General features: G+C 52.5%; 1 protein-coding gene across 2 annotated transcripts in view; it reads left to right on the plus strand.

Annotated features, from left to right (window-relative positions):
• The window catches only part of Myh9 (myosin heavy chain 9), an 83,338-nt gene extending 62,960 nt beyond the window's left edge, over window positions 1-20,378 (plus strand). For both annotated transcript variants that reach the window (XM_057791243.1, XM_057791244.1), the window contains 24 exons: window positions 311-380; window positions 2,393-2,553; window positions 3,309-3,417; window positions 4,389-4,520; window positions 5,307-5,513; window positions 5,899-6,036; window positions 6,563-6,686; window positions 7,189-7,360; window positions 8,580-8,792; window positions 9,333-9,477; window positions 10,802-11,008; window positions 11,179-11,283; window positions 11,446-11,598; window positions 11,773-12,021; window positions 13,440-13,652; window positions 13,759-13,971; window positions 14,243-14,404; window positions 15,316-15,444; window positions 16,324-16,412; window positions 16,491-16,614; window positions 16,887-17,095; window positions 17,565-17,673; window positions 17,750-17,922; window positions 18,946-20,378. In XM_057791243.1, coding sequence (XP_057647226.1) covers window positions 311-380; window positions 2,393-2,553; window positions 3,309-3,417; window positions 4,389-4,520; window positions 5,307-5,513; window positions 5,899-6,036; window positions 6,563-6,686; window positions 7,189-7,360; window positions 8,580-8,792; window positions 9,333-9,477; window positions 10,802-11,008; window positions 11,179-11,283; window positions 11,446-11,598; window positions 11,773-12,021; window positions 13,440-13,652; window positions 13,759-13,971; window positions 14,243-14,404; window positions 15,316-15,444; window positions 16,324-16,412; window positions 16,491-16,614; window positions 16,887-17,095; window positions 17,565-17,673; window positions 17,750-17,922; window positions 18,946-19,063 — 3,724 coding nt within the window. In that variant the 3' untranslated portion in view covers window positions 19,064-20,378. The remainder of the gene's footprint in view (window positions 1-310; window positions 381-2,392; window positions 2,554-3,308; window positions 3,418-4,388; window positions 4,521-5,306; window positions 5,514-5,898; window positions 6,037-6,562; window positions 6,687-7,188; window positions 7,361-8,579; window positions 8,793-9,332; window positions 9,478-10,801; window positions 11,009-11,178; window positions 11,284-11,445; window positions 11,599-11,772; window positions 12,022-13,439; window positions 13,653-13,758; window positions 13,972-14,242; window positions 14,405-15,315; window positions 15,445-16,323; window positions 16,413-16,490; window positions 16,615-16,886; window positions 17,096-17,564; window positions 17,674-17,749; window positions 17,923-18,945) is intronic.
• Window positions 20,379-25,122: the final 4,744 nt, after the last annotated feature.

Here is a 25,122-nt window from a genome sequence, read left to right on the forward strand (position 1 = left end):
GACTCCCAGGGAGGCTATGAGCATGGCTGTCCCTGGGTCCCAGGTGAGGATTCTATGCAGTTAGCAGGGTGCAGGCACTGCCCGTAGCTTATACTGGTGGCCAGAACGTTCCGGTGTCCTTTCTAAACTCACCCCTCCTTGACCAATTTACTCAAAGAGTGGGGTGCAACTGGGGTAGGACCCCCTCTTTGTAGCTCAATGAGTACTGCACTCCTGCTGTGCCACCTGGTGACCTTAGTTTTTGATTGAGCTCTAGTCCATGACGAGGAGAGCCATGGGTAGAAGGAACAACTTTTCTCTCCTTCCTCAGGTACGAGATCCTCACTCCTAACTCTATTCCGAAGGGCTTCATGGATGGGAAGCAGGCGTGTGTCCTCATGGTGAGTCCTGCGGCAGTTCCCTGGAGTGGGTACCTTTGGCAGTTGGGTCCCAGCTGTTCATGTGTCCATCCTGTGGGATGGTCATTTTGATCTGTGTGCATCTGTGCTGCGTGTTCTCTGTTTGTACTCAGGTTCTGAATTTTCTAAGTGCCTTGAGAGACAGGCCGCCCTCAAAGGCCTTGAGTGGTCAGGGATGTGTTGGAATCAGAACACACAGCCAAGGACTAGACTGTAGGAGATAGGATTCTGACAGCAGTTGGTCTGTTCCATTCGGGGAATATTCTGTTGCTTTCTTGGCTTCATTTTCTTTGCTCTTGTGCTCTGTGGGTTCATGGCAGCTCACAGCCAGGACTGTGAGTGGTCCTGGGTTCGACCCAGCATCTAGAATTTGTGCCTCTGGACTTTCCTCTCTATACTGTCCTGCCCTGGCTTGATGTACAGTGCACTCTGGGTTTTGGTTTAATGACCAATGGTCCCAGTGTCCTGTAGCCATACTTGGGGTTCATCTTACCCTGGGCCCTTGCCTGTGTTTCTTATGCATCTTCTTATTCTCAGCCTGGCTTGTGTGAGCAGTCACTGCTTGCTGGCTCAAGAGTCATGGAGGCGGGGCTACTGGAATGAGACGTTGGAAGAAAAAATTTTTCCATGTGCAGATTTGTTCAGTGATGGGAAGATTGAGATGGGAAGGAAGTGAGGCAGGGGGAGACTGCCTGCTGTCCAGATATTTGTCAGCCATTAGTGGGCAGGGCAGGGTTGGGGAGGTGGTCTTCTCCCCTGGAGTCTGGATTGCCTCTTCTCCAAGGACCCTTGGCCATTTTCTCACCTGGTGGGCTGCCTGTTCCTGCAGGGACCAAAGTCCTTCCTGGCTCTTCAGGGAAGATGAGTATGGCTGTTTATTCCTAGGTCTTTTCATGTGGTCAGAGATCTGGGTACAGGCAGGGAACAGGCCCACCTCCTCTCCTGGTCTTTGGTCTTTCTACCAGAACTTCTTGCCAGACTAGCAAGGTTATTTATAGGAGCAGAGGTCTCTCTGAACCCATGTAGAGTACTCACTGACCAGACAGACAGGCTGGTGGTTCACGTTGCTGTCTGTATTGGTAACTTTTCTCATTGCTGGGACCATGTACTTGACAAATGGCAACTTTAGGGGAAAGCATTTGTCTTGACTCAGGTAGAGTCCATCATGGGGGAGAAGAGGGGTTGTTGGGAAGACAAAAGCAAGGCAGCTGGTCCCATGGCAGGTAGGAGACATGAATGGCACTCAGCTGCTTCCTCCTTCCTCCCTTTTAAATCAGTCCAGGACCCCAGTCTTTAGGATGGTGTCACCTACCTATTCCATCCTCAGATAAAGTCTGGAAGCATCCTTACACAGACACACAGAGGTGTGTCTCCTGGGCGATTCTGAATCCAGCCAGTTGACAGCAGAGAACCCCCAGCATGTGGGCTTTCTAAGAGAACCCTGCTGCCCTGGCACCCACTGGTGCTTTCACTCTGTGTGGAGTGCTTCTGACACTCTTGGCAGTGCCCACAGCCCTGCTGGGAAGGAGGCACTGGTATTTGCTGTGTGCCCTCATTTCTTTTTAAGCTGCAGCACCCCTCCCTTTTGCAGTTGAGGGCAGTGGCCTCAGGGTACAGCCTAGGCTCTCCAGGTGGTGTTGGGTCCTCGGGCCCAGGAGGGCGCTTGTTTTAATCTTAGTACCAGTGTGCTGTAGCTGCTTCATAGTGGGCAGTGTCCTGGTTGAGCGTTTGTGGAGTGTGACTCCAGAGGGTGCAGAGGGCAGCAGGTAGAAGAGGTCTCAGAGGAGTCCTGTGTTTGACAGTCTGATTTGCCACTTTGCTCTGTGCTATTCCTTCTCTTAGTGTCCCTGAGTCCCGTGTTCTCTGGTCCTGGAGGCTCATAGAAGAGGTGCAGCTAGCTGCCCTCTAAGGACCGCTGGGACGTCTGGGCTGCGGTGGGTCCTCGCCTTTCCTCTGCGGGTTCAGAGTGATACAATCTGCTCTCTTCCCTCCAGATCAAAGCCTTGGAGCTTGACAGCAACCTGTACCGCATCGGCCAGAGCAAAGTCTTCTTCCGGGCTGGTGTGCTAGCCCATCTGGAGGAAGAGCGGGACCTCAAGATCACTGACGTCATCATTGGCTTCCAGGCCTGCTGCAGGGGCTATCTGGCCAGGAAGTAAGTTGCAGGGACCCTCACTGTGCTCCTGCTGAGGAGAGCTTAGACAGCTGTAGTTAAAGGCCTCTGGGTCTGGGCAGAATCTGTCTGGGAATGACCCTAGGCACTTCCTGGATTTCTCATGTCGGTGGTAGAAATGGCTTTTTATAAAGGAGTTTAGAGGGACATATGAAAGTCAGGCAACTGAGCTTTGATTTGTCCCAAATGTCTGTTTATTGTAATCCTCATTTGGCACCATGACACCAGGCCCATCTTTGCCTGTCCTCATGGAGTTGTATGCTCCACAGAAGCACCCTGAGCTCAGAATGTAAAGTCAGTGTGTTCAGATTCCCCCGCCATAGGACAGCGTGTGCCAGTGTGACTTCTGAGCCCCGAGCACGAGTGTGGGTTTGTGATGTTGGCAGAAGTGGCGCTCCCCTGCCCACACCATACTACCTGCTTTGGCAGCACATCGGCTGCTGGTACTGTGTACCCCCAGCAGCTCGGACAGGAAGGCAGCGCAGGCAGATACCCCAGGTCCCAGTTTTCTGGGCACAGCTGGAAATCATGACCAAGGTCAGAGTTAGACCTTGTTCTGACTAGGGTCTGCCACTGGTTGTTGTTGGGCCTTTATGCGTGTGAGTGCCTCAGTGGAGGGCAGTGATTGAGTGACCCGAGCACTTGCCGGTCGTGTGTTTGGTGACTTATGAGGCAGGGCTGTTGCTGTGTGTGTACTTTCCCCACTCTGAGTTGCTAACTGTCCCCTTCACCCGCAGGGCATTTGCCAAGAGGCAGCAGCAGCTGACTGCCATGAAAGTCCTCCAGAGGAACTGCGCTGCCTACCTCAGGCTGCGCAACTGGCAGTGGTGGAGGCTCTTCACCAAGGTGGGTGCTGGAAGGCTGTGGCCTGGCGCCCCACAAAGAGCTCGGCCTCCTCTGCTCATGTAGGGGCTTGCTGCCCACACCACGAGTCTTCCCTATGGCTCCCTGGAGCCCAGCAGTGAGAGCCTAACCTGGTGCTGTCCAGAGTGTGTGCCAACCATACCACTTGTTTGCTGTGGATGGCAGTGCCTGGGCTGGGCCAACTTAGAGAGCAGCTCTAGTAGGTAAGGCCCTGCCCAGCACTCTGGCCCCATTTGAGAGACTCTAACATCCTAAGGTACTCCTCAGAAGTTCTACTTTATACCCCAGTCTTTTAAAGCTGGGTGTGGTGGCATGTGCCTTTAATCTCAGCCCTCAGGAGGCAGAGGCAGGCAGATCACTGTGATTTCAAGACCGGCCTGGACCACATAGTGAGTTCTAGGATCGCTAGCACTACATAGAGACCCTGGTTCCTTTAGCATGATGCTGAATACTAAACTGCAGAATGCTAAATACGAAAAGCATTAGGAAGAGTCTAAAACTTCCTGGGCCCTCCCCACTGCACCAGCACTGATGTTTCCGTATTTACTCACACTTTCTCACTTGCAGTAAATGTAGCTGTGTAAACTGCATTCTTCCACAGTCTTGTACTTTGCACTTTGTATTAAAATTCCCATCAGCATCAGTTTTTAGGATTATTCCTTAGAGGCTAGCTCTGTGTATCATTCCTAAGTCTTGGCGCTATAAGCAGTGCTGTCATGAACATCTTTCTGCACACATAGAGATGGTTTCCCTGCAATGTAACTAAGCAGGTCAGAGGCCTGTTGAGTATTGCTCCACACTGACTTCCAGGAAGGTTGTACCTGAGTGCACCTCCTCCTCAGATAGCAGGTCTGGTGGCCTCTCATCTCTAGAGCTTGTATTCCAGAGGTGAGGGAGCTGTCAGGGTGGGCAACCCTAGCTGGCCTTAACTCTGCCTCTGTCTTCTCTCCCAGGTCAAGCCTGTGCTGAACTCAATGCGGCATGAGGATGAGCTGTTAGCCAAGGAGATGGAACTGACAAAGATGCGAGAGAAACATCTGGCTGCTGAGAACAGGCTGACAGAGATGGAGACTCTGCAGTCCCAGGTAGGTGTCAGAGGCTCCACCCATCGATCCCAGTTGCTCTCAGTGCTGCCCTCTATTAGTCACCAGTAGGCAGGCTGGTTTGCAGCTTTGAGAGCATTTGCAGTTCAGTGGGAGAACAGCCTTCAGCATCTCTTTATACCACCCTGGTACAGGTGTGTGTGCCAGAGGGAGGCTGCTCAGTGGAGTGGAGTGGTCAGGACTGCAGGTTTAAGCTCCCATCCTAACATACAGCCCTTTGGCCTATTATGTGGACGTCTGAAGCTCTCGAGGGAAGGCCCAGGGTAGAGGGTGTTAGGGCTGTGTGGGAGCTTGAGCACTTCTGGTTGGAAACTGTTCTTGTCCATGGAGGCCGGGGGCCTGAGCCATAAGCACCCACCCTGGAGCTGCTTGAAGATCACACATTGGCTTTCTGTTACTGTGAATATGTACCTAAGATAGCGAACCTCAAAGGGGGATTGAGAGATTTAGCCCGTGGTTACTGACTGTTGTTTCTGGGCCCCTGTTGAGGCAGAATGTCCTGGTAGAGGGAGTGTGGCAGAGCAGAGTTACTCAGTCCTCTGTGCCAAGGAAGCAGAGGAAAAAAAAGGGCCAAGGCCTTAATATTCCCTCCAAAGGTGTGTCCCCAGTGATCTTTTTGCTTCAGATCCCAGCTCCTAAAGTTTCCAGTGGCTCCTAACAGTGCCCTCAATGGGCAACCAAGCCTTTAGTGGCCGCCTTGGGAGACCTGTCCCATTTGGACCTCAAGGAGGTCTCAGGGACCTTAACCTTTGCCTGTGTTTTTTGTAGCTGATGGCAGAGAAGTTGCAGCTTCAGGAGCAGCTGCAGGCAGAAACAGAACTATGTGCCGAGGCTGAGGAGCTCCGGGCCCGCCTGACATCGAAGAAGCAAGAGCTGGAGGAGATCTGCCATGACCTGGAGGCCAGGGTAGAGGAGGAGGAAGAGCGCTGCCAGCATCTGCAGGCGGAGAAGAAGAAGATGCAGCAGAACATCCAGGTACTACCTGCACCTGCTGGGCAGGGCGGGGCACACGGCAGACACGTGGATTCAGTTGTCGCATCAGCCTTCTTTGTCCACTTGGGCATCTCTGTAGAGGCTTGCTGTTTGGGATGGCTGCTCATAACATGTAGCTCTCAAATCTCTAAGAGCTCTACCCAGTTGAACACTGAGGCCATTGAGTTTTTCCTCTTTGGTCCCTGCTCCACCAGCCTCAAGCAGGTAGCCTTAGTGCATGGCCCTCTTTCACATGCTGGCTCAAGTAGCCCTGGGAGCAGTGTGAAACTGTGTTAGTCTTGTGCCCCAGTTCACATGCAGGTTCTCCGAGTGAGTGCCAGCCAAGTATGTCAGTCGCATGCCCTTCTCATGCATCCTCTTCCTTTAGGAACTCGAGGAGCAGCTGGAGGAGGAGGAAAGTGCCCGGCAGAAGCTGCAGCTTGAGAAGGTGACCACTGAGGCCAAGCTGAAGAAACTGGAGGAGGACCAGATCATCATGGAGGACCAAAACTGCAAACTGGCGAAGGTGGGGCCTGTTGTTCCATGCAGTCATGAGGAAAGCAGGGCAGCTCAGGGCCGTGCCTGCCTGTCTGTTCAGCTGCTTCTCCCAGGGTGCCCAAGGTCTCTGAGCACCAGCTCCACGTGGAGAGGGTTTTTTCACGAGTGAGGAGCCTGGGGGAGAGGCATACCATTTTTCCTTGGTAAAGCTCTTAATCCCAAAACTTTGGGGATTGAGGAAATACCAGGTGGCAGCCTCTTATAGTGGCAGGGATGGATGGGGCCACTTGTCCCTCACCTAAATCAGTTGATACCCAGAAGCCTTTCTTAACCTGACCCCAGAAAAGTCTTGGATGCCTATGTTTTTAGTATCTAAGGTTGTGAATTTACCCAGATGTCTCAGGTGACCTGCCAGCTACCTCTTAGACCCAGTAAATCCTTATGAACTTGGCCAAGTGTTTAAAGTTTAAGTGCTGGTCTAGCCCTCCTTTGAAAGAGCTGAAGCTTGTGTCCTCAGCCAGCACTGAGCCCTGGTACTCTTCCTCCACTTCCAGGAGAAGAAGCTGCTGGAAGACAGAGTAGCCGAATTCACTACCAACCTCATGGAAGAGGAGGAGAAGTCCAAGAGCCTGGCCAAGCTTAAGAACAAGCACGAGGCGATGATCACTGACCTGGAAGGTGAGACACGCTGGGCACGAGCGCTCTGTGCACCCAGATTGCCGAGCTGTGCACAGCTCATAGGCAAGCTGGCCCCAGCGCAGTGTTAGGCCACTCCCTCAAGACAAGGCCTTCAGGCTTTAGGGGCAGTATCTGGTTTTCTTGGGAGTCTGGGCTGCAGACTCATTGCTGCATGGCTGGATGGCTGTCCGTGTGAGGAGTGATAAGCACGAAGCTTGATACAGCATGTGTTGGGCTCGGCTGTCTCAGAAGCTGTCAGACTTTGACAGCTCTGAGGGGAAGAAAGAAGGAGGAATCCCAGGTGCCGGGTTGCTCTGGAGACACAAAGGCCTCAAATAGCTTGTGGAACTATTTCCTCGTCTCAGAGTTAGGTGCATGGTGTCCCTTTAAACCTTCCATGTGTCTTACAAGTGCACAGTGTGGTTTTATACAAGTAATTCAGAGCAGGCAAGAAGCCTGTGACCCCTAAGGGCTCAGTCTCTCCTCCTACCCTCCCTGTCAGAGCGCCTCCGCAGGGAGGAGAAGCAGCGGCAGGAACTGGAGAAGACCCGCCGCAAGCTGGAGGGAGACTCCACGGACCTCAGCGACCAGATCGCAGAGCTCCAGGCACAGATCGCTGAGCTCAAGATGCAGCTGGCCAAGAAGGAAGAGGAATTGCAGGCTGCCCTGGCCAGGTGAGGCCCAGCTCCTGGCCAGTGTTGCATGTACAGTGGCTTCCTCCCCTGTTCTTGGTGCTGCAATGCACCATGGGCATGCTCTCTGCTCCTGGGGCAGAAGAGCCCACGGTGAGATACTTCTGATCTACAGTGTGGTCCAGGGTGTTTAGTCCTCAAACAAGTCAGCTACAACCCACTCTGCAGTTCCCCCTCTCCGCCCCTTCCTCCCACATCCCTTTCCTCTCCCTTTCCTTCCCCTCTTTGCTCTCCTGCCCCCTCTTTCCTTGCTTACTTTGTGGTTATAGGCACATACTAAAAATGAATTTTTGTACTTTTTAAATTCTTTTTTTTTTTTTTAAGATTTATTTATGGGGGTTGCACAAGGGGTATGTGCTACAGCGCAGGGGAGGTCAGAGGAATTTTGCCTGAGTCAGTTCTCTTCTTCCATTGTGTGGGTCCAGGGATTGAACTCAGCTGTCAGGCTTGGTTGCAGGCACTTTTACCTGCTGAGACATTTCACCACCCTGTATACATTTTTTTAAAATTTATTATTTTTTAAGAGCAGCTTTAGATTCACGGCTAGATTGAGCAGAAGGTTGAGATTTCTCATACATGCCTTGCCCTCACGTGTACAACCAACCTCCCTCCCTCCCTCCCTCCCTCCCTCCCTCCCTCCCTCCCTCCCTCCCTCCTTCCACTACTGTCTTGTACGGTAGTCACAGCTGGTGACGTTAATGCTTCTTAATCATGTAAATTCAAAGCACATCCACGATTTTACTTACAGTCACTATGAACTATAATGTTTTATTTCTTTTTATCTTTTCAGTAAATGTTTGAATGTTATATATTTAAGGTCATCTTAATTTAGAAAATGAAATAATTCTGCTGTCCAGGTCTCAAATGGTATTTTTCCTTAATACATATATTTTTAAGTGTGTGTGTATGGTGTCTATTTGGGGCCCAGCAGAAGGCATTAGCTCCTGGACCTGGAGTTGTAGACAGTCGAGCTGCTGTGTGGGTGCTGGAAGGTGAACTCGGGTTCTCTGACAGAACAGCCAGTGCTCTTCTCAGTCCTTGAGCCTCCTTTCTGGCTCCGTGTGGTTATTGTTCTTAAACATCCTGGACGGTCGAGCTTTGCTGAGGTTGACCCTCAGTTTATGACTGTGACTGCCAGAAGGTGCTGTGGCTGCACCTTCCCAAGGTGGCCTCATACTGATGTCACTGATCTCTTTGGCAGAGTGGAAGAAGAAGCTGCCCAGAAGAATATGGCCCTGAAGAAGATTCGAGAACTGGAAGCTCAAATTTCTGAGCTCCAGGAAGACCTGGAGTCTGAGCGAGCCTCCAGGAATAAAGCTGAGAAGCAGAAGCGGGATCTTGGAGAGGAGCTGGAGGCCCTGAAGACAGAGCTGGAGGACACTCTGGATTCCACGGCTGCTCAGCAGGAGCTGAGGTGTGCCACTTGGCGGGTTGGACGGGGAGGTGCAGGGAGACCTGGCAAGGTGCTGTCCCCTGCACAGACATGGTTGCCTGACTTTGCATGAACCAGGCAGCTGCACACTAATGGTTCCTCAGCAGCTTCTTCACTGAGTAGAGTCCCTGCTGAAGAACCTGGTGAGACAGGGTGGACCCTACTAGGGCTGAAAAGGCATGAGTCTCTGCAGTGTGCATGCTAGACTGGGCCTGAGGATGGATGAATGGTTGAGAACAGAGGCCAGTGGTATAGAATCTGGGAGTCTGGGTGTGGTGCAGCTCACTTGTAATCCAGCCCTTGGGAGATGAAGCCAGAAGGGTGAGGAGTTCAGGGTCGTTCTTGGCTTCACAGAAAGTTTAAGCATGAATGGCATAAAAATTTGTCTTAAAAAACTAGGAGAGAGAAGAGAAGCAGTGTGAAGTGCCTCTGCCTCTTTTAGGCCTCTGCAGTCGAGATGAGCCAAGGGACAACAGTGTCCTGTGATACTTGGCCTCCACTCTAAGTGTGTTTTCTTTCCAGGTCGAAACGCGAGCAGGAAGTGAGCATCCTGAAGAAGACCTTGGAGGATGAGGCCAAGACCCACGAGGCCCAGATCCAGGAGATGAGGCAGAAGCACTCCCAGGCCGTGGAGGAGCTGGCCGAGCAGCTGGAGCAGACTAAGAGGGTATGGGAACTCTGGGAAAGGCAGGCGCTGCCTGGGGAGGGCCCTGATGCAGGTGTGGTGTCGGCCGCCCCAGACCTGTGCCTGGGTCCCGACTTTGTCAGAACGACCTAGACAAGTAAGTTGTTCGTTCCTCCATGCCTTAGTTTTCATGCCAGCAAAGGAGGATGGCGGCTGGTCTGTCTGTCTTGTTATCTGAGGTTGACCATGCTATAAAGCTCAGTGTCGATTCTGTGATGATGACATGTTTTCATCTGTAAGACCCTACCAAACCAAGAAGCTCAAGGAACACCCATGATCTTGACTCTGAACCTGAGGGGAACTCTTACTCTCTTCTGACTAGGAGATCTCTTCTTAAACTAGCAGCAGGAAGTCCTGGTGATGTCCGTCCAGGCAGCTGATAGCTGACGGCTCCTTCTGGGCAGGTTCTGCCTTTTTGGCTTCCAGCTCCTATCTCTGTCACATTGGTGACAGCGTCAGCAGTCCAGGTCTCTTCCATGTGACAATCTAAAACATGTAGAAACACACCTTGCTGCACCTCCATTGTCACTGTGAGATCTGTTTTTACCCAGCATGGCTTTGGACTCAGGGTCCTGTTACCCATGGCCATGTCAAGACCTCTCTGCAGCCGGGTGGTGGTGGCGCACGCCTTTAATCCCAGCACTCGGGAGGCAGAGGCAGGCGGATCTCTGTGAGTTCGAGACCAGCCTGGTCTACAAGAGCTAGTTCCAGGACAGGCTCCAAAACCACAGAGAAACCTTGTCTCGAAAAACCAAAAAAAAAAAAAAAAAGACCTCTCTGCTGTGAGGAATGGAGTTGTTTTGCATCTGTTTTATGAGCTGCACATTTTTAGTTTTGTATTTTTGAGACAGGTTTTGTTTATGTAACTTTGACTAGCTTAGAACTCACAATTGGACCTGGCTGGCTTTGAACTCATAGAGATTTACCTGCCTCTGTCTCTTGACTACTGGGATTGAAAGTGTGCACCCCACACCCAATACCTTCATAGTTCTTAAAATGCTATCACATCAATGCTTTGAACATTAGATTTCAAGTTTAGGAACAGTTTTCTTTGTTTTATGAATGTTGCTAAAATCCCTACAGATAACCCACGAAACTTCATATAGTAGAATGGTCCCTCCATTCAGAGAGGAGAGCTGGGCAGTGTTTTTACCTACCTTTAGGGATTGGAGAATAGGTGCAAAGGAGGCTTTCCTTCTCCAGGGCTCCTGAGACAGAGGCAGCGGTCTTTGGCTCTATCGACGTCAGGGAGACCAGGCCCGTACCAGACCCTGGATACCCATTACACCCTTGTCTACTCCACCAGGTAAAAGCCACCCTTGAGAAGGCAAAACAGACCCTGGAGAATGAGCGAGGAGAGCTGGCCAATGAGGTGAAGGTCTTGCTGCAAGGCAAGGGCGACTCGGAACACAAGCGCAAGAAGGTGGAGGCCCAGCTGCAGGAGCTGCAAGTCAAGTTCAGCGAGGGAGAGCGTGTGCGCACCGAGCTGGCTGACAAAGTCTCCAAGCTGCAGGTGAGGCTTCTGTGGGACCCTGAGCCTAGGCCATTCTCACCTGCTGTCTCATAAACTTGCTTCCTCACACCACCTCCTCAGCCAGGTCCCCGTGGTTCAACTCAAGAGGAGTCCAGCTTTGTCAGAACAGTCCCAGGCACTCAACCCTTGCCTTTCTCTTTCCTACCCAGGTGGAACTGGACAGCGTGACCGGTCTCCTTAACCAGTCTGACAGCAAGTCTAGCAAGCTCACGAAGGACTTCTCTGCGCTGGAGTCCCAGCTTCAGGACACACAGGTGAGTACATTGTCGGGACCTGAAAGTTCCAAGAGCTCTAGCTGCCACACCAGTGCGTCTTGTTTGCAGACACTCTGAGCACTCCTCATCCTATATCTGAGTTCTGGGTCCTCAAGGCTGTGGCACTGCACCTCCTCAGCATCCCCCTTGTCCTCTGAGTAGGAGCTGCTGCAGGAGGAGAACCGGCAGAAGCTGAGCCTGAGCACCAAGCTCAAGCAGGTGGAGGATGAGAAGAACTCCTTCAGAGAGCAGCTGGAGGAGGAAGAGGAGGCTAAACGCAACCTGGAGAAGCAGATTGCCAACCTCCATGCCCAGGTGCGGTACCTTCTACCACCTGGGATGAGGGAAGTGATTGAGGCGGGTCAAAAGCTGTATTGGACCCCTGGAAATCCCATGGTACAGCAGGCTTGTCCCCCAGTAATCCTGGAAAAAGATGAGTACAGACCAGGTGCCAATGTGGGTGTCTCCTTATCTTCTCGTCCTGCGCAGATGACCGACATGAAAAAGAAGATGGAGGACGGGGTAGGATGCCTGGAGACAGCAGAGGAGGCAAAGAGGAGGCTCCAGAAGGATCTGGAAAGCATGAGCCAGCGGCATGAGGAGAAGGTGGCTGCCTATGATAAGCTGGAGAAGACCAAGACGCGGCTGCAGCAGGAGCTGGACGACCTCCTGGTGGACCTGGACCACCAGCGGCAGAGCGTCTCCAACCTGGAGAAGAAGCAGAAGAAGTTTGACCAGGTGTGGTCTCTACACCACCTTCTGTGTCCTCCCTGGGCAGGGCGGTGGGGTGGGCATGTCCAGGTGCCTATTCTGCAACCTGCTGAGGAGCCCAGGGAGTAACCAGAAACCAGAAGAGGCGTTAGGATTTAGATTTTAGCCAGTCTGTTCCACCGTGGAGATGCAGACACTGTGGCCAGATGGAATAACACAGGGTCAACAGGGGACAGACAAAGCCTGTCCTCACCATGCTTAAAACCTTTATTTTTTCTGCTTTTGTTCTTAAATACATTTAGTTATTTGTTGTGGCTGTGTGTGTGCATGTACCACAGTGCAGGTATCAAGGTAGAGGACAACTTGCTTGACATTACCTGCTGAGCCATCTTCCTGGCCTCATGATAGATAAAGTTTCACTATTCGTAGCCACAGCTATTTCTATGCTGCTGCTAGCTCTGCCACTCTAAGAGCTGTGTACAGTGGCAGAGCTGCCACAAGAGGCTGTGTGGCCTACCACCTCTAAGTAATGTACTTTGCCTCTCTGGTCCTGTATGAAAAGTTCCCCCAACCCATGGAGCAGGTGAAGAATGAGCCAAAAGGACAAGGAGGGCAGGAAGATGAGGGATGGCAAGGTTGAGTCAGCACAGAACAGGCGCAGAGGTTGCACCCATCTTTGGATGAGGGCCCCGTATGGGATCTAAGCTTTAAGACGGCAGGCTTGCATCTTTTCAAGAATCCGGTCAGCCTGCTCTTTTTGAGATTGGCCATGTTCAGGGTGGGTGGTGATTTTGTTTCTGGGCTCTCTTCCAAGGGGCATCTGGTAACATAAGTCAGACTTAAGCAGAGGGTTTGCAGAGACGGTCAGCAGTTAAGAGCAGTTACTGCTCTTCTAGAGGATCTAAGTTCGATTCCTGGCACCCATGCCAGCCAACTCACAATCATCTTTAACTATAGCTCTACGGAGCCCAGCACACTCTTCTGGCTTCTACTGGTACCTGTACATCTACTTGTATGTGCACACACATAGAGAGACGAAAAACTAAGTCTTTAAAAACCTAAGCAGAGGGTCGGAGAGATGGCTCTGGCTGCTCTTCCAGAGGTCTTGAGTTCAATTCCCAGCAACCTCATACACGGTGGCTCACCACCCTCTATAATGAGTGATCTGGCCTTTTCTGACCTGCAGGCACACGTACAGACAGAATACTGTATATATAGTAAGAAATCTTTAAAAAAAAAAAAAAAAAAAAACCCCGGCACAACGACAACAACAAAACCTAAGCAGAGATCTAGTGTAGTGCCAGAGGAATCCTTGCTCTCATTCTGCCGGGACACTGCTGGAGCCAGACAGTCCTGGGCAGCAGCCTTGGGCCTGTTTGTTGTGGGCCTGGCTGTGGGATCCCAATGGTCTACAGTCAGCCTCATAGTACGATCTCTTCCCCCAGCTCCTAGCCGAGGAGAAGACCATTTCTGCCAAGTATGCAGAGGAACGCGACCAAGCTGAGGCTGAGGCCCGTGAGAAGGAAACAAAGGCACTGTCGTTGGCCCGGGCCCTCGAGGAGGCCATGGAGCAGAAGGCAGAGCTGGAACGGCTCAACAAGCAGTTCCGCACAGAGATGGAGGACCTCATGAGCTCCAAGGATGATGTGGGCAAGAGTGTGAGTGCTGGGCTAGGGTCCTGGGCTCCGGAGAGCCGAATGGGTGTGGTCTGAGTTTAGGATCCACTGCTGTCTGTGCCTCTCAGTAACTCGGGCTCTCTGCTAGGTCCATGAGCTGGAGAAGTCCAAGAGGGCCTTAGAGCAGCAGGTAGAGGAGATGAAGACCCAGCTAGAGGAGCTGGAGGATGAGCTTCAGGCCACCGAAGATGCCAAGCTCCGTCTGGAGGTGAACCTGCAGGCCATGAAGGCCCAGTTTGAGCGGGATCTGCAGGGCCGGGATGAACAGAATGAGGAGAAGAAGAAACAGCTGGTCAGACAGGTGTGTGTGACCTCCCTACCTCTGGAAAAGACACAAGGGACGGCCTCCTGCCTTCTCCTGCAACATCTGGGCCTGGGAGGGGCTCCTGGGCTACCCTCCTATTGCCTCATTTCCCAGTCCTCTGTCCCAGGACTCAGTGATTTACTTTCTTCCTTGATGGCCCCCATGGCCCCCTGGGATCTTTCAAAGCTGGCCTGAGCTCATCTGAGCTCAGCGTTTGCAGTGAGCTTCAAGCATGAGGCCTGCCTCCTGAGCTGCTGATGTTCCTCAGGTACGGGAGATGGAGGCAGAGCTGGAGGACGAGAGGAAACAGCGCTCTATGGCCATGGCAGCACGCAAGAAGCTGGAGATGGATCTGAAGGACCTGGAGGCACACATTGACACAGCCAATAAGAACCGTGAGGAGGCCATCAAACAGCTGCGGAAGCTCCAGGTGAGGCAGTCCTGGGTTGGCCACAGATTGGGGGAGGGGGGTCTGTAGAGGCAGGGAGTCAGGGCCTGTCCCACTGTGAGCCTGTATGTGGGAGCTCCTAGGCTGTTTTACAGGTGAGGCTCAGGTTCAGAATGGAAACAGTAATAAGAGGGACTGAGTACATTAAACCAAGGAGAAAGTAGTTGGACATGTTGAAGAGTCAGGGATGGTAGCCACTTAAAAGCAGGCTTCCAGAAGAAACCAGGTACCGATGGTTCAGGTTCTGAGAGGTGGCTTAGAGCCTGAGGCATATACATGGAAATTTCATTCACCAGTGATTAAAGACCACCATTAATAAAATGGCTACTGAGTGCCCCTCATGTCCAGCGTGTCAGCAGAAGGAAAGATTAAATATCACATGGCAAGTTTGTGAGGCATAGAACCTCGGCTTGTTGGTGGCATTTTAAGAGCCACATGTAACAGGAGTCACACGCTGCCTCTGAGAATGCCGTTGTGAGATCTTTCTGCAGAACGAAAAGGGGCTGTTACGGGGGATCTTCAGATTGGGAACAGGCGGCAGGAAGGTGACAGGGGACTGAGTTTTCTGCCTTGTAGTTGCATAATCTGTGGCAGGAAGCATGCTTACTGTCTTGTCCCCGAGCTCTCCTGGTCACTGACTGTGCGCCATGGCCGCCATTGGGTGGTGCCTCTGGCATCGGCGCCAACAGGAAATTATAAGAAGTAAGTAGCTTTCTAAGTCCTTAGAGGAGGAAGCGGGTGCAGAGCCACTTTTCTGCCCGTTTATAAAAAGGTTGGTCAACATGGTGCCAGGCTCAGAAATTCCCTTTTGGGGACGTGGTCCCTGAAGGCTCCCCTGCAGAGGGCAGAGCCGGTGTGAAGTAGATGAACATGGCCACCTCTCCTGCACACAGGCCCAGATGAAGGACTGCATGCGGGAGCTGGACGACACGCGTGCCTCCCGAGAGGAGATCCTGGCTCAGGCCAAGGAGAATGAGAAGAAGCTCAAGAGCATGGAGGCTGAGATGATCCAACTGCAGGAGGTGGGCCAGCGGTTGGGGCTCAGAGCTGTCAGTGGGCCTCAGCCACGAGGGGAAGGGCAGAAAGAAACCGAGAACCTCCTGGAGGGAGTTAATAGATGGGTCCCCACCAGGCCTTACCTCTTACCACACACCTCGGCATGGTGTGATGTGTGTGTTCGTGCACATTTGTAAAGGGGAAAAGGATGAGATTTAGCACTCAAGAGCTGGGCAGTGGACCCCACCTGTTAAAAATGTGATCATTTAGTCCCCAGTCCATTTCATGAGCCAGTGTGTTGATCATGAGCTTAAGCAGTTACACCTGACAAGGAGGGTCCTGAGTGCCCCCTGGGCTGCTGGCTTGGTTACACATGAAGCCCGTGGTGGAGAGTGGTGTTTCCAGATCTGGTTGACTCCCACGAAGTCCCATTGCTGGTTTATGAAATGCTCCACCAGACCTTCTGCTCTGGCATGGCTCTTCTCTTCTTATGGGTGTGGGATGACTCCCTCTGTTGTCCGTCATGCTTGGTTCTCTGGAGGCTTCCACAGCCCACCTGCTGCCCTTGGTGGGCCCAGAGTCCTGGACTCAGCCTACTCCATAAACTTCAGTAGCTGGTCTGGCCGTATGCAGAGGGACCAGTCTTGCTGATCTGTTCATACAGTTGTCCCTGTTAGGCCGTGGTGGTTCCTGTTTATAGCCTGGCGCTTGGCTTGACTCCAAGTACTTAGACACACGGGCTTTATAAACACATGCCTAAAGGTGCCCCAGGGTGGAACTGACCCTGTGAGCTAGAGGAGTTCCTGGGGAAGGGTGTTGTGGAGGAACAGAGAGGACTTGTGTGGGCTGCTGGCACTGAAAGTTGTGTTGGTCCCAGTGGGTCACATTCTGGGTTCTTGTGGCAGGAACTGGCAGCCGCCGAGCGTGCTAAGCGCCAGGCCCAACAGGAACGGGATGAGCTGGCCGACGAGATCGCCAACAGCAGTGGCAAAGGGTGAGCAGAGGGAGGAAGCACAGGGGTGCCCGGAGGACCTCGCCGCTTGTGCAGGTCCTCACTTCTCTGGGTCCCCAGGGCCCTGGCGTTGGAGGAGAAGCGGCGACTAGAGGCCCGCATTGCCCAGCTGGAGGAGGAGCTGGAGGAGGAGCAGGGCAACACGGAGCTGATCAACGACCGGCTGAAGAAGGCCAACCTGCAGGTGAGCGCCAGGATAGCAGCTGACCCTGCACCCTGGGATCCAGACTCGTCATTTGAGCTCCCTGTGGTGAAGTGCCCGTGGTGGGCAGAAATAGGATGAGTGCCCACTGTTCTCTCACTGCTTCTCACTGTGCAGGCTGTGGTCCTATTTGTCGGTAGATTTCTTTCTGAGAGAGCTGGGATGTTTGTTAGTCCTGGTGTCTGAGGAGAGGGTCCTGCTGGGTCCGTGCAGGTGGCACACAGCCTTGAGGTCACTGTATTCCCTTCTTGCAGATCGACCAAATCAACACCGACCTGAACCTGGAGCGCAGCCATGCTCAGAAGAACGAGAATGCACGGCAGCAGCTAGAACGCCAGAACAAGGAGCTCAAGGCCAAGCTGCAGGAGATGGAGAGTGCTGTCAAGTCCAAGTACAAGGCCTCCATTGCTGCCTTGGAGGCCAAGATTGCACAGCTGGAGGAACAGCTGGACAACGAGACCAAGTAGGTGCCCTACCCAGACTGAGGGCACAGTGGTGTTCTTACTGTCAATGCAGGCTAGGTCCGGAATGAGCTCTGTCTTCCAGGCCCCACAAGCCATCTTCCTTTGTTCTGAGAAGTCTGTGGAGTTTGGATGGGAACCCATACCCCACACCTAGAACTGGGGACTTTGTGGGCTGTTCTAGTGAGAGACCCCACCTAGCTGTGTTGGGGCTCAGAACTGAGACTTGGAGGTAATGAAGATCGATCTTTAGATCAAGCTTTAGTTTCTCCATAGACTAGCTTCTTCAGTCTCGTGTCAGCCCAGGTCCCATCCTGAGATAGCAGCTCCTCCGTGTCCAGAGAAGACTAGGGCCTCAGTCTCCAGACCTCCATGTGGCTCCAGGAAACAGCATTTCCAGTTGCTGTCTCGTTGGCTGTGTCACCTGGTAGAGAGGATTCCCCCTTCAGTCACCATGTCTGTCCTACCCAGGGAGCGCCAGGCAGCCTCCAAGCAGGTGCGCCGGACTGAGAAGAGGCTGAAGGATGTGCTGCTGCAGGTGGAGGACGAGCGGAGGAATGCGGAGCAGTTCAAGGACCAGGTTTGTGCTCAGGCAGGGCTGTGTTCTGGGTGGGCTGACCTTTCTGAGTCCCTTACCATACCACGTGTCTCTGCAGGCCGACAAGGCGTCCACCCGCTTGAAGCAGCTTAAGCGGCAGCTAGAGGAGGCCGAAGAGGAGGCCCAGCGGGCCAACGCCTCACGCCGGAAGCTGCAGCGTGAACTGGAGGATGCCACAGAGACAGCTGATGCCATGAACCGAGAAGTCAGCTCCCTGAAGAACAAATTGAGGTGAGCCAGTCTCCTGTCTTACTCTTCTCAAGGAAGTTTGTTCTAAGAGCATTTCAGAACACCCATCTTCCAGAGCCAGTGTGCAAGATGGCGGTGCATAGTGACAGATGTAGAGGGTACCCACCCTAGTGTGACCGCCCTGGGGTCTCCTTGTCTCTGGGGCTTAGCCAGGCTCTTGGATGAACTGCAAATTCTTGGCAGTTCATTCCCAACCTTTTGTTTTGTTTTTCAAGACAAAGTTTCATATTGTAACAGCTCTGGCTGTCCTAGAACTCTCTTTGTAGACCAGGCTGACATAAAACTCACAGAGACCCACCTGCCTCTGCCTCTGTTGGGATTAAAGCTGTGCACCACCACCACCTGGCTTTTTCCAGCTTGTTTTAACAGTCCATCTTCTTGCAGCTTGAAGCCTAATGGGGGTGTTTCCATGCTTGGGTTTTTTGAATTGGCAGCTGGAGGCCTCTGGCCTGAGTCTGCACTCCTAGGAGATGCCCAAGAGGGGTTGCTGGCGTCTCGATGCAGCATGGAGGGAAGCGAGGCTTCTGTCAGTGTGGGAGCTTTGCTGACTGCAGCAGATCTCGAGAGTCCCCGTTCTTCTTCCAGTCAGAGAGCATTTTTTTTTTCAAGCTTGAAAATAAGACTTTTGTGAGAATTTCACCTGTATTCTCTAATGTGATTAGAAGATGCCCCCGTCTCTGGTGTGAACAACTGTTCCCCGAGCTTCCCGGTTCAAAAAAAGAAATTTTTGTTTTGTGGTGCCGGGCTGGAACTGGGGTCCCACATGTATTAGGTGTGTGTTCTGCCACTCACACTCCGAGCTCACACTGCCTGTCTTGAGGTGTGAGCACAGCTGCCTTCTGGTGGTGTTCTGTGGCAGGTAAAGGCTGGCGGTTGCCCCGGTCACCCGCTCCCCTGAGAGTGCTGCCTGCCCAGTACTGACTCAATTCTCCTGGCAGGAGTGGTCCCTGACCACTTCCCCTCCCTAGCTGGGCCCTGCTGACACTGCCTCTGCCCGTCCTACAGGCGTGGGGACCTGCCGTTTGTTGTGACCCGTCGACTTGTCCGGAAAGGCACTGGCGACGGCTCAGACGAGGAGGTTGATGGCAGAGCAGACGGAGCTGAGGCCAAGCCAGCTGAATAGGATCTTCTGCTGCCTGAGACAACAGACAGACGGACGGCTCTGCCTCCCCTCCCCAGCCCTCCACACCCCTGCCTTGAGACTGCTGTGATCATGACCCCCTCCTCCCAGGCCTTACTGAGGGCATTGGCTTCCTCTGCTGCCGCCCTTTCAGCCCTCCTTACCCTTCAAGAATCTGATACCAAAGAGTCCAGGCTGGCCCATGCTGGGTGACCAGCAAGGTTTTGCCTCACTTGCCTGAAAGCACAGGTGGTGGGCAAGGAGGGCAGCCATGGGAGTGGGCACAAGAGTTTTCTATGAATCTATTTTTTCTTCAGATAAAGGTTTTACTGCTCAGGCCCTGTAGAAGTGTTGTCACCTCCCCCACCTTTGCTGCCAGCTCCCCCACTCCTCCCTCTGCTGTTGGCAATCACACATGGTGACCTCACACCTGCCCGATGCCCCCTTCCCTGGGCCCTTCCTGGTCCAGAAGGAGCAGTCCAGGGCTTCCACCGCTGTGCTGGGTGCAGAACAGGGGGCACTCGGAGAATTTCCCCCACTCCCTCCTGGGTAGCACGGGGGCCTCTGCTCCTTCCGACTGTAAAATGTCTCAAGTGCAATGCCCCTCCCCTCCCTTGCCGAGGGCAGACTGTCCTGGCACCGGGGCAGCCAGACAGGGCATCAGGGCCACACTGAAAAGGCCAACAACCTTCGGGTGGCTTCTCCCAGCACTCTAGGGGACCAAATGTATTTAATGGTTAAGGGACTTTCAGGCCTGGCAGCCAGAATATCCAAGAGCTGGGGCCCGTGTGCGCTCTTGTGCCTCTCCTAGGACCGGGGCCAAGGGTGGCTGAGCTGCACCGCCGACGCTATAGCTTCAGATCTGCCTTCTACATGGATGTTTTTGAAAGAAAAAAAAAAAGGTTTTTCTTTTTTCCTTTCTTGGAGTAAGTGCTGTAGTTCTGGTGTTTTCACTGCCTTTCCTCTGGAACCGTGTTTAGAAGAGAGTAGCCTGTCCTACAATGGTCTACACTGGTTGCTGAGTTTCCTGTGCACCTCACTGTTTTGTAAATGCTGCGTTCAGACTCCCTCATGGCAAGAAGGCTTTTTTTTTTTTGGGGGGGGGGGGACCCAAACTAAACAAAGTCAAATCATGAAGCTATATATGCCGGAAAAGCTCTGAGCTCAGGTCCCAGTTGCTGTCGCAAAGGAGTGAGTGGGACTCGCACCCCCTTTTTTATATAATAAAAGTGCCTTAGCATGTGTCGCAGCTGCCACTACAGTATGCTGGTTTACAGGTGTTCCCACTGAGCGTCACAATAAAGAGTACCGTGTCCTACTCTGTCGTGTCTGGGTGTCTGTCCACAGCAGAAGGTGGCCCGGCAGGGCTGTCCCAGCTGTTCCGAGAGACTACACTTGGTTTTGTGGTTTGGCTGAGAGGGCTCTGAGAAATCTCAGTCAGCCCCAGGGACTCAGCCTGAGAAATTAAGAGGCTCCACCCTCCATGCAGGCAAAGAGGCTGAGCTGCCATGGACCCAGGACTCATTCAGGTTTGCCTCTCCTTCCACATACTGGGGTCTCTTTTCTCTCCTAGGAGGGAGTTATCACACTGGGAGCGAGGTGCTGCAGGTCTAGAGGCAGCAGTCTCCAAGGAGGGGGCGCTGTATGCAGGGCAAACACCCCACAGCAACAGTGGGGGGTGAAGCCCATGCTCCGGGAAAGAAAGCTGTTAGGGAAGAAAGGGTTCAGAATGTGTCCTAGATCAGCATGGTGCTATGGAGAAACCAGAAGACTTGGGAGGCAAACTCCATCAATGGGAAGAAGAGAGGAGGCCACGCCCCCAGAACAGCCTGGATCCTGCTGGATTTGCACGGGGGTTCCCTGCTCGTTCCCAAGTGTGGCTCTTCACAGCTTAGCGTATTTCCTTGTTATTTGTGTTGATTTGCAGCATGGGACTTGGAGTCTACATCCCTGTGCTTGTTAGCAAGGTCTGACCTCCAGCCCTTGACTCAAGTTGAGTGTTGATTTTTCTTGTCAGGTTTCGTGAAGGAATCTTTTGGGCAAGAGCTGGCCACAGCCAGCGTCTGTGTGGAGCCCAAGCCTGGCCAATACACCAGCTGCCAGAGTTGGTGGTCTTTTTTTTCAAAAGTCTTTATAGTATGAGTATTTTGTCTGCATGTGTGTCCTCCATGTGTGTACCTGGTCCCCGTGGAGGTCAGAAGAGGGTACCAGATTCCCTGGAGCTGGAATTCAAGGCAGCTGTGTTCCTAACCTCCGAGCCATCTCCAGGCCTGTCACGGTGTACATTCTTACAATCACTGCAGACCTGCTGCCTCAGTCTGGACTGAGGATGCCACCAGCTCGCCAGGGGATTCAGGTGCATGCCAAGCTCGGAGAGCCTGGTGTGTACCCGCAGGGGTGTCTCTCCAGTCTGGACAGTGGAGATGGGAATCTTTGCTCAAACCTTGTGGATGCTTCATTTCTACTTCCGAGTAAAATGAGCGGAAAGCACTACCTACACACCAGCCCGTGGTGCTTCTTCCTTCCCAGGGTTACTGTAGCATCACCACATGCAGATGGCTTACAACAGAGAGAGAGCTGCTGTCAAGTTCCAAGCTGAGGGAGAATCTGTATGTCTGTTCCATGGCTTGTCGCGGCCGCCAGTGTCTGTTTTGTTTAAACTCAGCCTCCTCCCTCTGTCTTTAAATTTTTTTTAAAGATTGAAACATTTTCAATATGCATTTATCATTGTGTGTATGCTTGTGCTTCCCTTGTGTGCCTGGTGCCACCGTGGTCAGAAGAGGGCATCAGATCCCCCCCAACACACTGGAGTCACGTGGTTGTGAGCCACCATGTTGGTACTAGGAATTGAATGCCAGGGCCTCTGCAAGACGAGTACTGTAAGCCGTGGAGCCATCTCTCCAGCCCCTGAAAATTTAAAAAATACTATATGTGTGTGTGTGTGTGTATGTGTGAGTGTATGTGTGTGTGAGTGTGTATGTGTGTGTATGTATGTGTGAGTGTGTGTATGTGTGTGTGTGTGTTGCACATGCACGCTTGGAGGGAGTAGAGTCCAAGGGATCAAACGCAGGCTGTCATTGGCAGCAAGGGCCTTTACTCATTGAGCCATCTTGCCAGCTTGCGCTCTTTCTTTTTAAAAACACATTTTAAATAGAGTTTTGTTTTATGTATGTGTGCTCTATCTGCACGTACAACTTTATGCCAGAAGAGGGCATCAGATCCCACTGTAAATGGTTGTGAGCCACCTTGTGGTTGCTGGGAATAGAACTCCAGACCTGGAAGAGCAGCCAATGCTCTTAACTGCTGAACTATCTCTCCAGCCCCTCTGTGTCTCTTGAAAGGACACTCAGCATTAGATCTAAGGCCCACACAAGTAATCCCAGGTTCACATTTTCCGGGCCCTGCCGAATCCCACTGCAGCCTCTATTCTGGTTATAGCGATCAGGTGCTGTAAATTTCAAGGCACGACAGTGACATCAGCCACTGTTCCTTGGTGACTGAGGAGCATAGTGGAGCCCTGGACACACACTGCAGAGCTGCCTAGTGGAGTGCCCCCTCCCCCCCACTCAGGAATCTGCCGAACTTGAAGCTGTATCCTCTCTGGTAAAAGCACTATCTTCAGCACGTGGCAGAATCTTGAGGCAAACTCCAGCCCTTTGGGTACATTACTCATCCTGTTTGAAATCAGAATCCCAGAGCTGCTGTGTTGATGTGGCAAATGTGCCTGATGCTCCTGATGGTTACACGTGCACCAAACCGAGGGCAGAGGGCAGCGTTCCATGGGAATCAGGTGTCTTCGTCAGGGTTTCTGCTGCTGCGAAGAGAACATGACCATGATGACTCTTTACAAAGGAAAGCATTTCAGTTCAGAGGTCTAGTCCATTATCATGGCAGGAAACATGGTGGCATGCAGGCAGACATAGTGCTGGTGATAGAGCTGAGAGTTCTCCATCTTGATCCACAGGCAACAGGAAGTCAACTGTAACAGTGGGTGTAGCTTAAGCATAGGAGACCTCAATGCTCACCTCCAAAGTGACACACTTACTATTTAAACAAAGCCCATACCTCCTCCAAAAAAGCCACACCTCCGAATAGTGCTACTCCCTTTGGGGGCCATTTTCTTCAAACCACCACACATGGTTTAGATCCTGTCATCTTTATAGTTAGTTCTCAACCTTGAAGCTGACACATTTGGAGATAGGATATCCCTTCCGGGCAAAGACAGGGCAATTCTCTGAACGACACTGGTGCAGTGGCTGGAAGCAACAACTGCCCTTTCCTTTCCAAGGCCATCATCCAGGGTTGCCTGTTCTGGGGTATCCAGTGTAGTGATCAGCTTGTCCTTGCCAGTGTTTGCTGGGATCAAGGTAACCATGGTGGCAGGTTCATTTGACTGCTGATTCCTGTACCGTCCACTAGGTGGAGCTGGCTTTCTGCCTGACTTGCTCTGCAGGTTTTTCTTTTCTTCTCTCTCTCTGCCTGACTTGCTCTGCAGGTTTTTTCTTCTCTCTGTCTCTCTCTCTGTCTCTCTCTCTGTCTCTCTGTCTCTCTCTCTCTCTTTCTCTCTCTTTCTCATTTTTTGAGATAGGGTCTCACTGTGTAGCTCTGGGGGTCCTGGAACTAGCTCTTGTAGACCAGGCTGGCCTCGAACTCACAGAGATCCGCCTGGCACGGCTTCCCGAGCCCTGGGATTAAAGGTGTGCACCATTATCACCCGGTTCTTGTGCCATAGTTTTAGGGTTGTTTCCTTTGTATTAGGATCCTGGTGGCAGTAATTTCCAAAGATTTGGGCTGAGACACCAAGCCCTATACTGTGGCAGACATCCTGAGACACTGCTTTGGATGGCAGCAGTAGAGCTGTTGTGTAGTAGATCTTCAGGTGTCCGCAAGTTTCTGGGCTTCAAGACATCTATGCCTATCCCGCCAAGTAAGTCTGCCGCCCAGTTCAGGCTACTTCACCCAAGACTGCTTGAGAGACCTGTTCTGGTCTCTTCCACACTCCGATCAGAGGGTCCCCGTCATTACAGACTTGATTTACCTGGTTCTGCACCTTGCGGTAGCTTGGTCTGGCTGCTGAATTAATTAATGTCAATCCTGGTAAAGACCTGATGGAAGGGAAATTCAGAAAAAAAGAAATGACCCAGAATACCCATAAACAGAAAGGGGGCTCTCAAGAGCCACAATGTTAGAATACCTGTCTATATCAGCTTGCATCTTGACTTTGCCCCTGCTCCTCTGATGGGGACAAAGTCTAGCTCCTGAGATACAAGAGGCCCAGAGGGCTCTTATCCAGTCCTCCTTTGAGCATCTGTTCTGGTTCAGGTCCTGTGGGGGAAACTGAAGGCCCAGGTGATTTTCCAAGGGGTCCAGACTGCTTAGCTGGACACAGCCCCGCATCTCCTCTGACTCCTGGTGTCAGGCTGTGGGTGATGAGGCCGAAAGCTGACGCTGTCCTGGGTGTCGGGATAAGGCGTGGGGACCAGGCGTGGGGACCGAGAACGGGCACATTGTCAACTGTTATCCACAGAGCCATCTTGGCTCTGTCAATGTAACATTGCTGGGTGTGGAGAGAGACCGAATGTAAAGAGGCACAGGCTAGCTCAGAACTTGGATTGCTTTCTTGTTTTTTGAGACGGCAACTCCCCAGGAACCCCAGACAGGCCTGGGGCACCCCATTAGTCTACCTTTAAATTCATCGTCTTTTTGTCTCAGCTTCCCGAGTGTTGGAATTCTAGGTTTATGCCACTAATGCGGCTTTTAATGGTCACGCTTGGAGTTTCAGTCTCAGAGTGAAAGGGTCAGTGTTGGCCTCCACCCTGCCCATCAAGAGCTTGTGTTCTCACCTGATGGACAGAGCACCTGTGCTGCTGACCCCCCGGAGGCCATGCCCATCAGCCGGATGGGTTGGGAGTCTCTCCAGTGGGAGCAGGAGACAAATGCTATGGAGACTGTGTGAGAGTGAGGGAGCGGGAAGAACAGAATGGAAGCGGCTCACTATGGAGGAGGGAGGGCTGAGGCAGGATGGCCTTGAAGCAGGGAATGGTCGGGAGGGAAAGAGGGAG

Source organism: Chionomys nivalis, chromosome 17, assembly GCF_950005125.1.
Source record: "Chionomys nivalis chromosome 17, mChiNiv1.1, whole genome shotgun sequence".
Lineage (NCBI taxonomy): Eukaryota > Metazoa > Chordata > Mammalia > Rodentia > Cricetidae > Chionomys > Chionomys nivalis.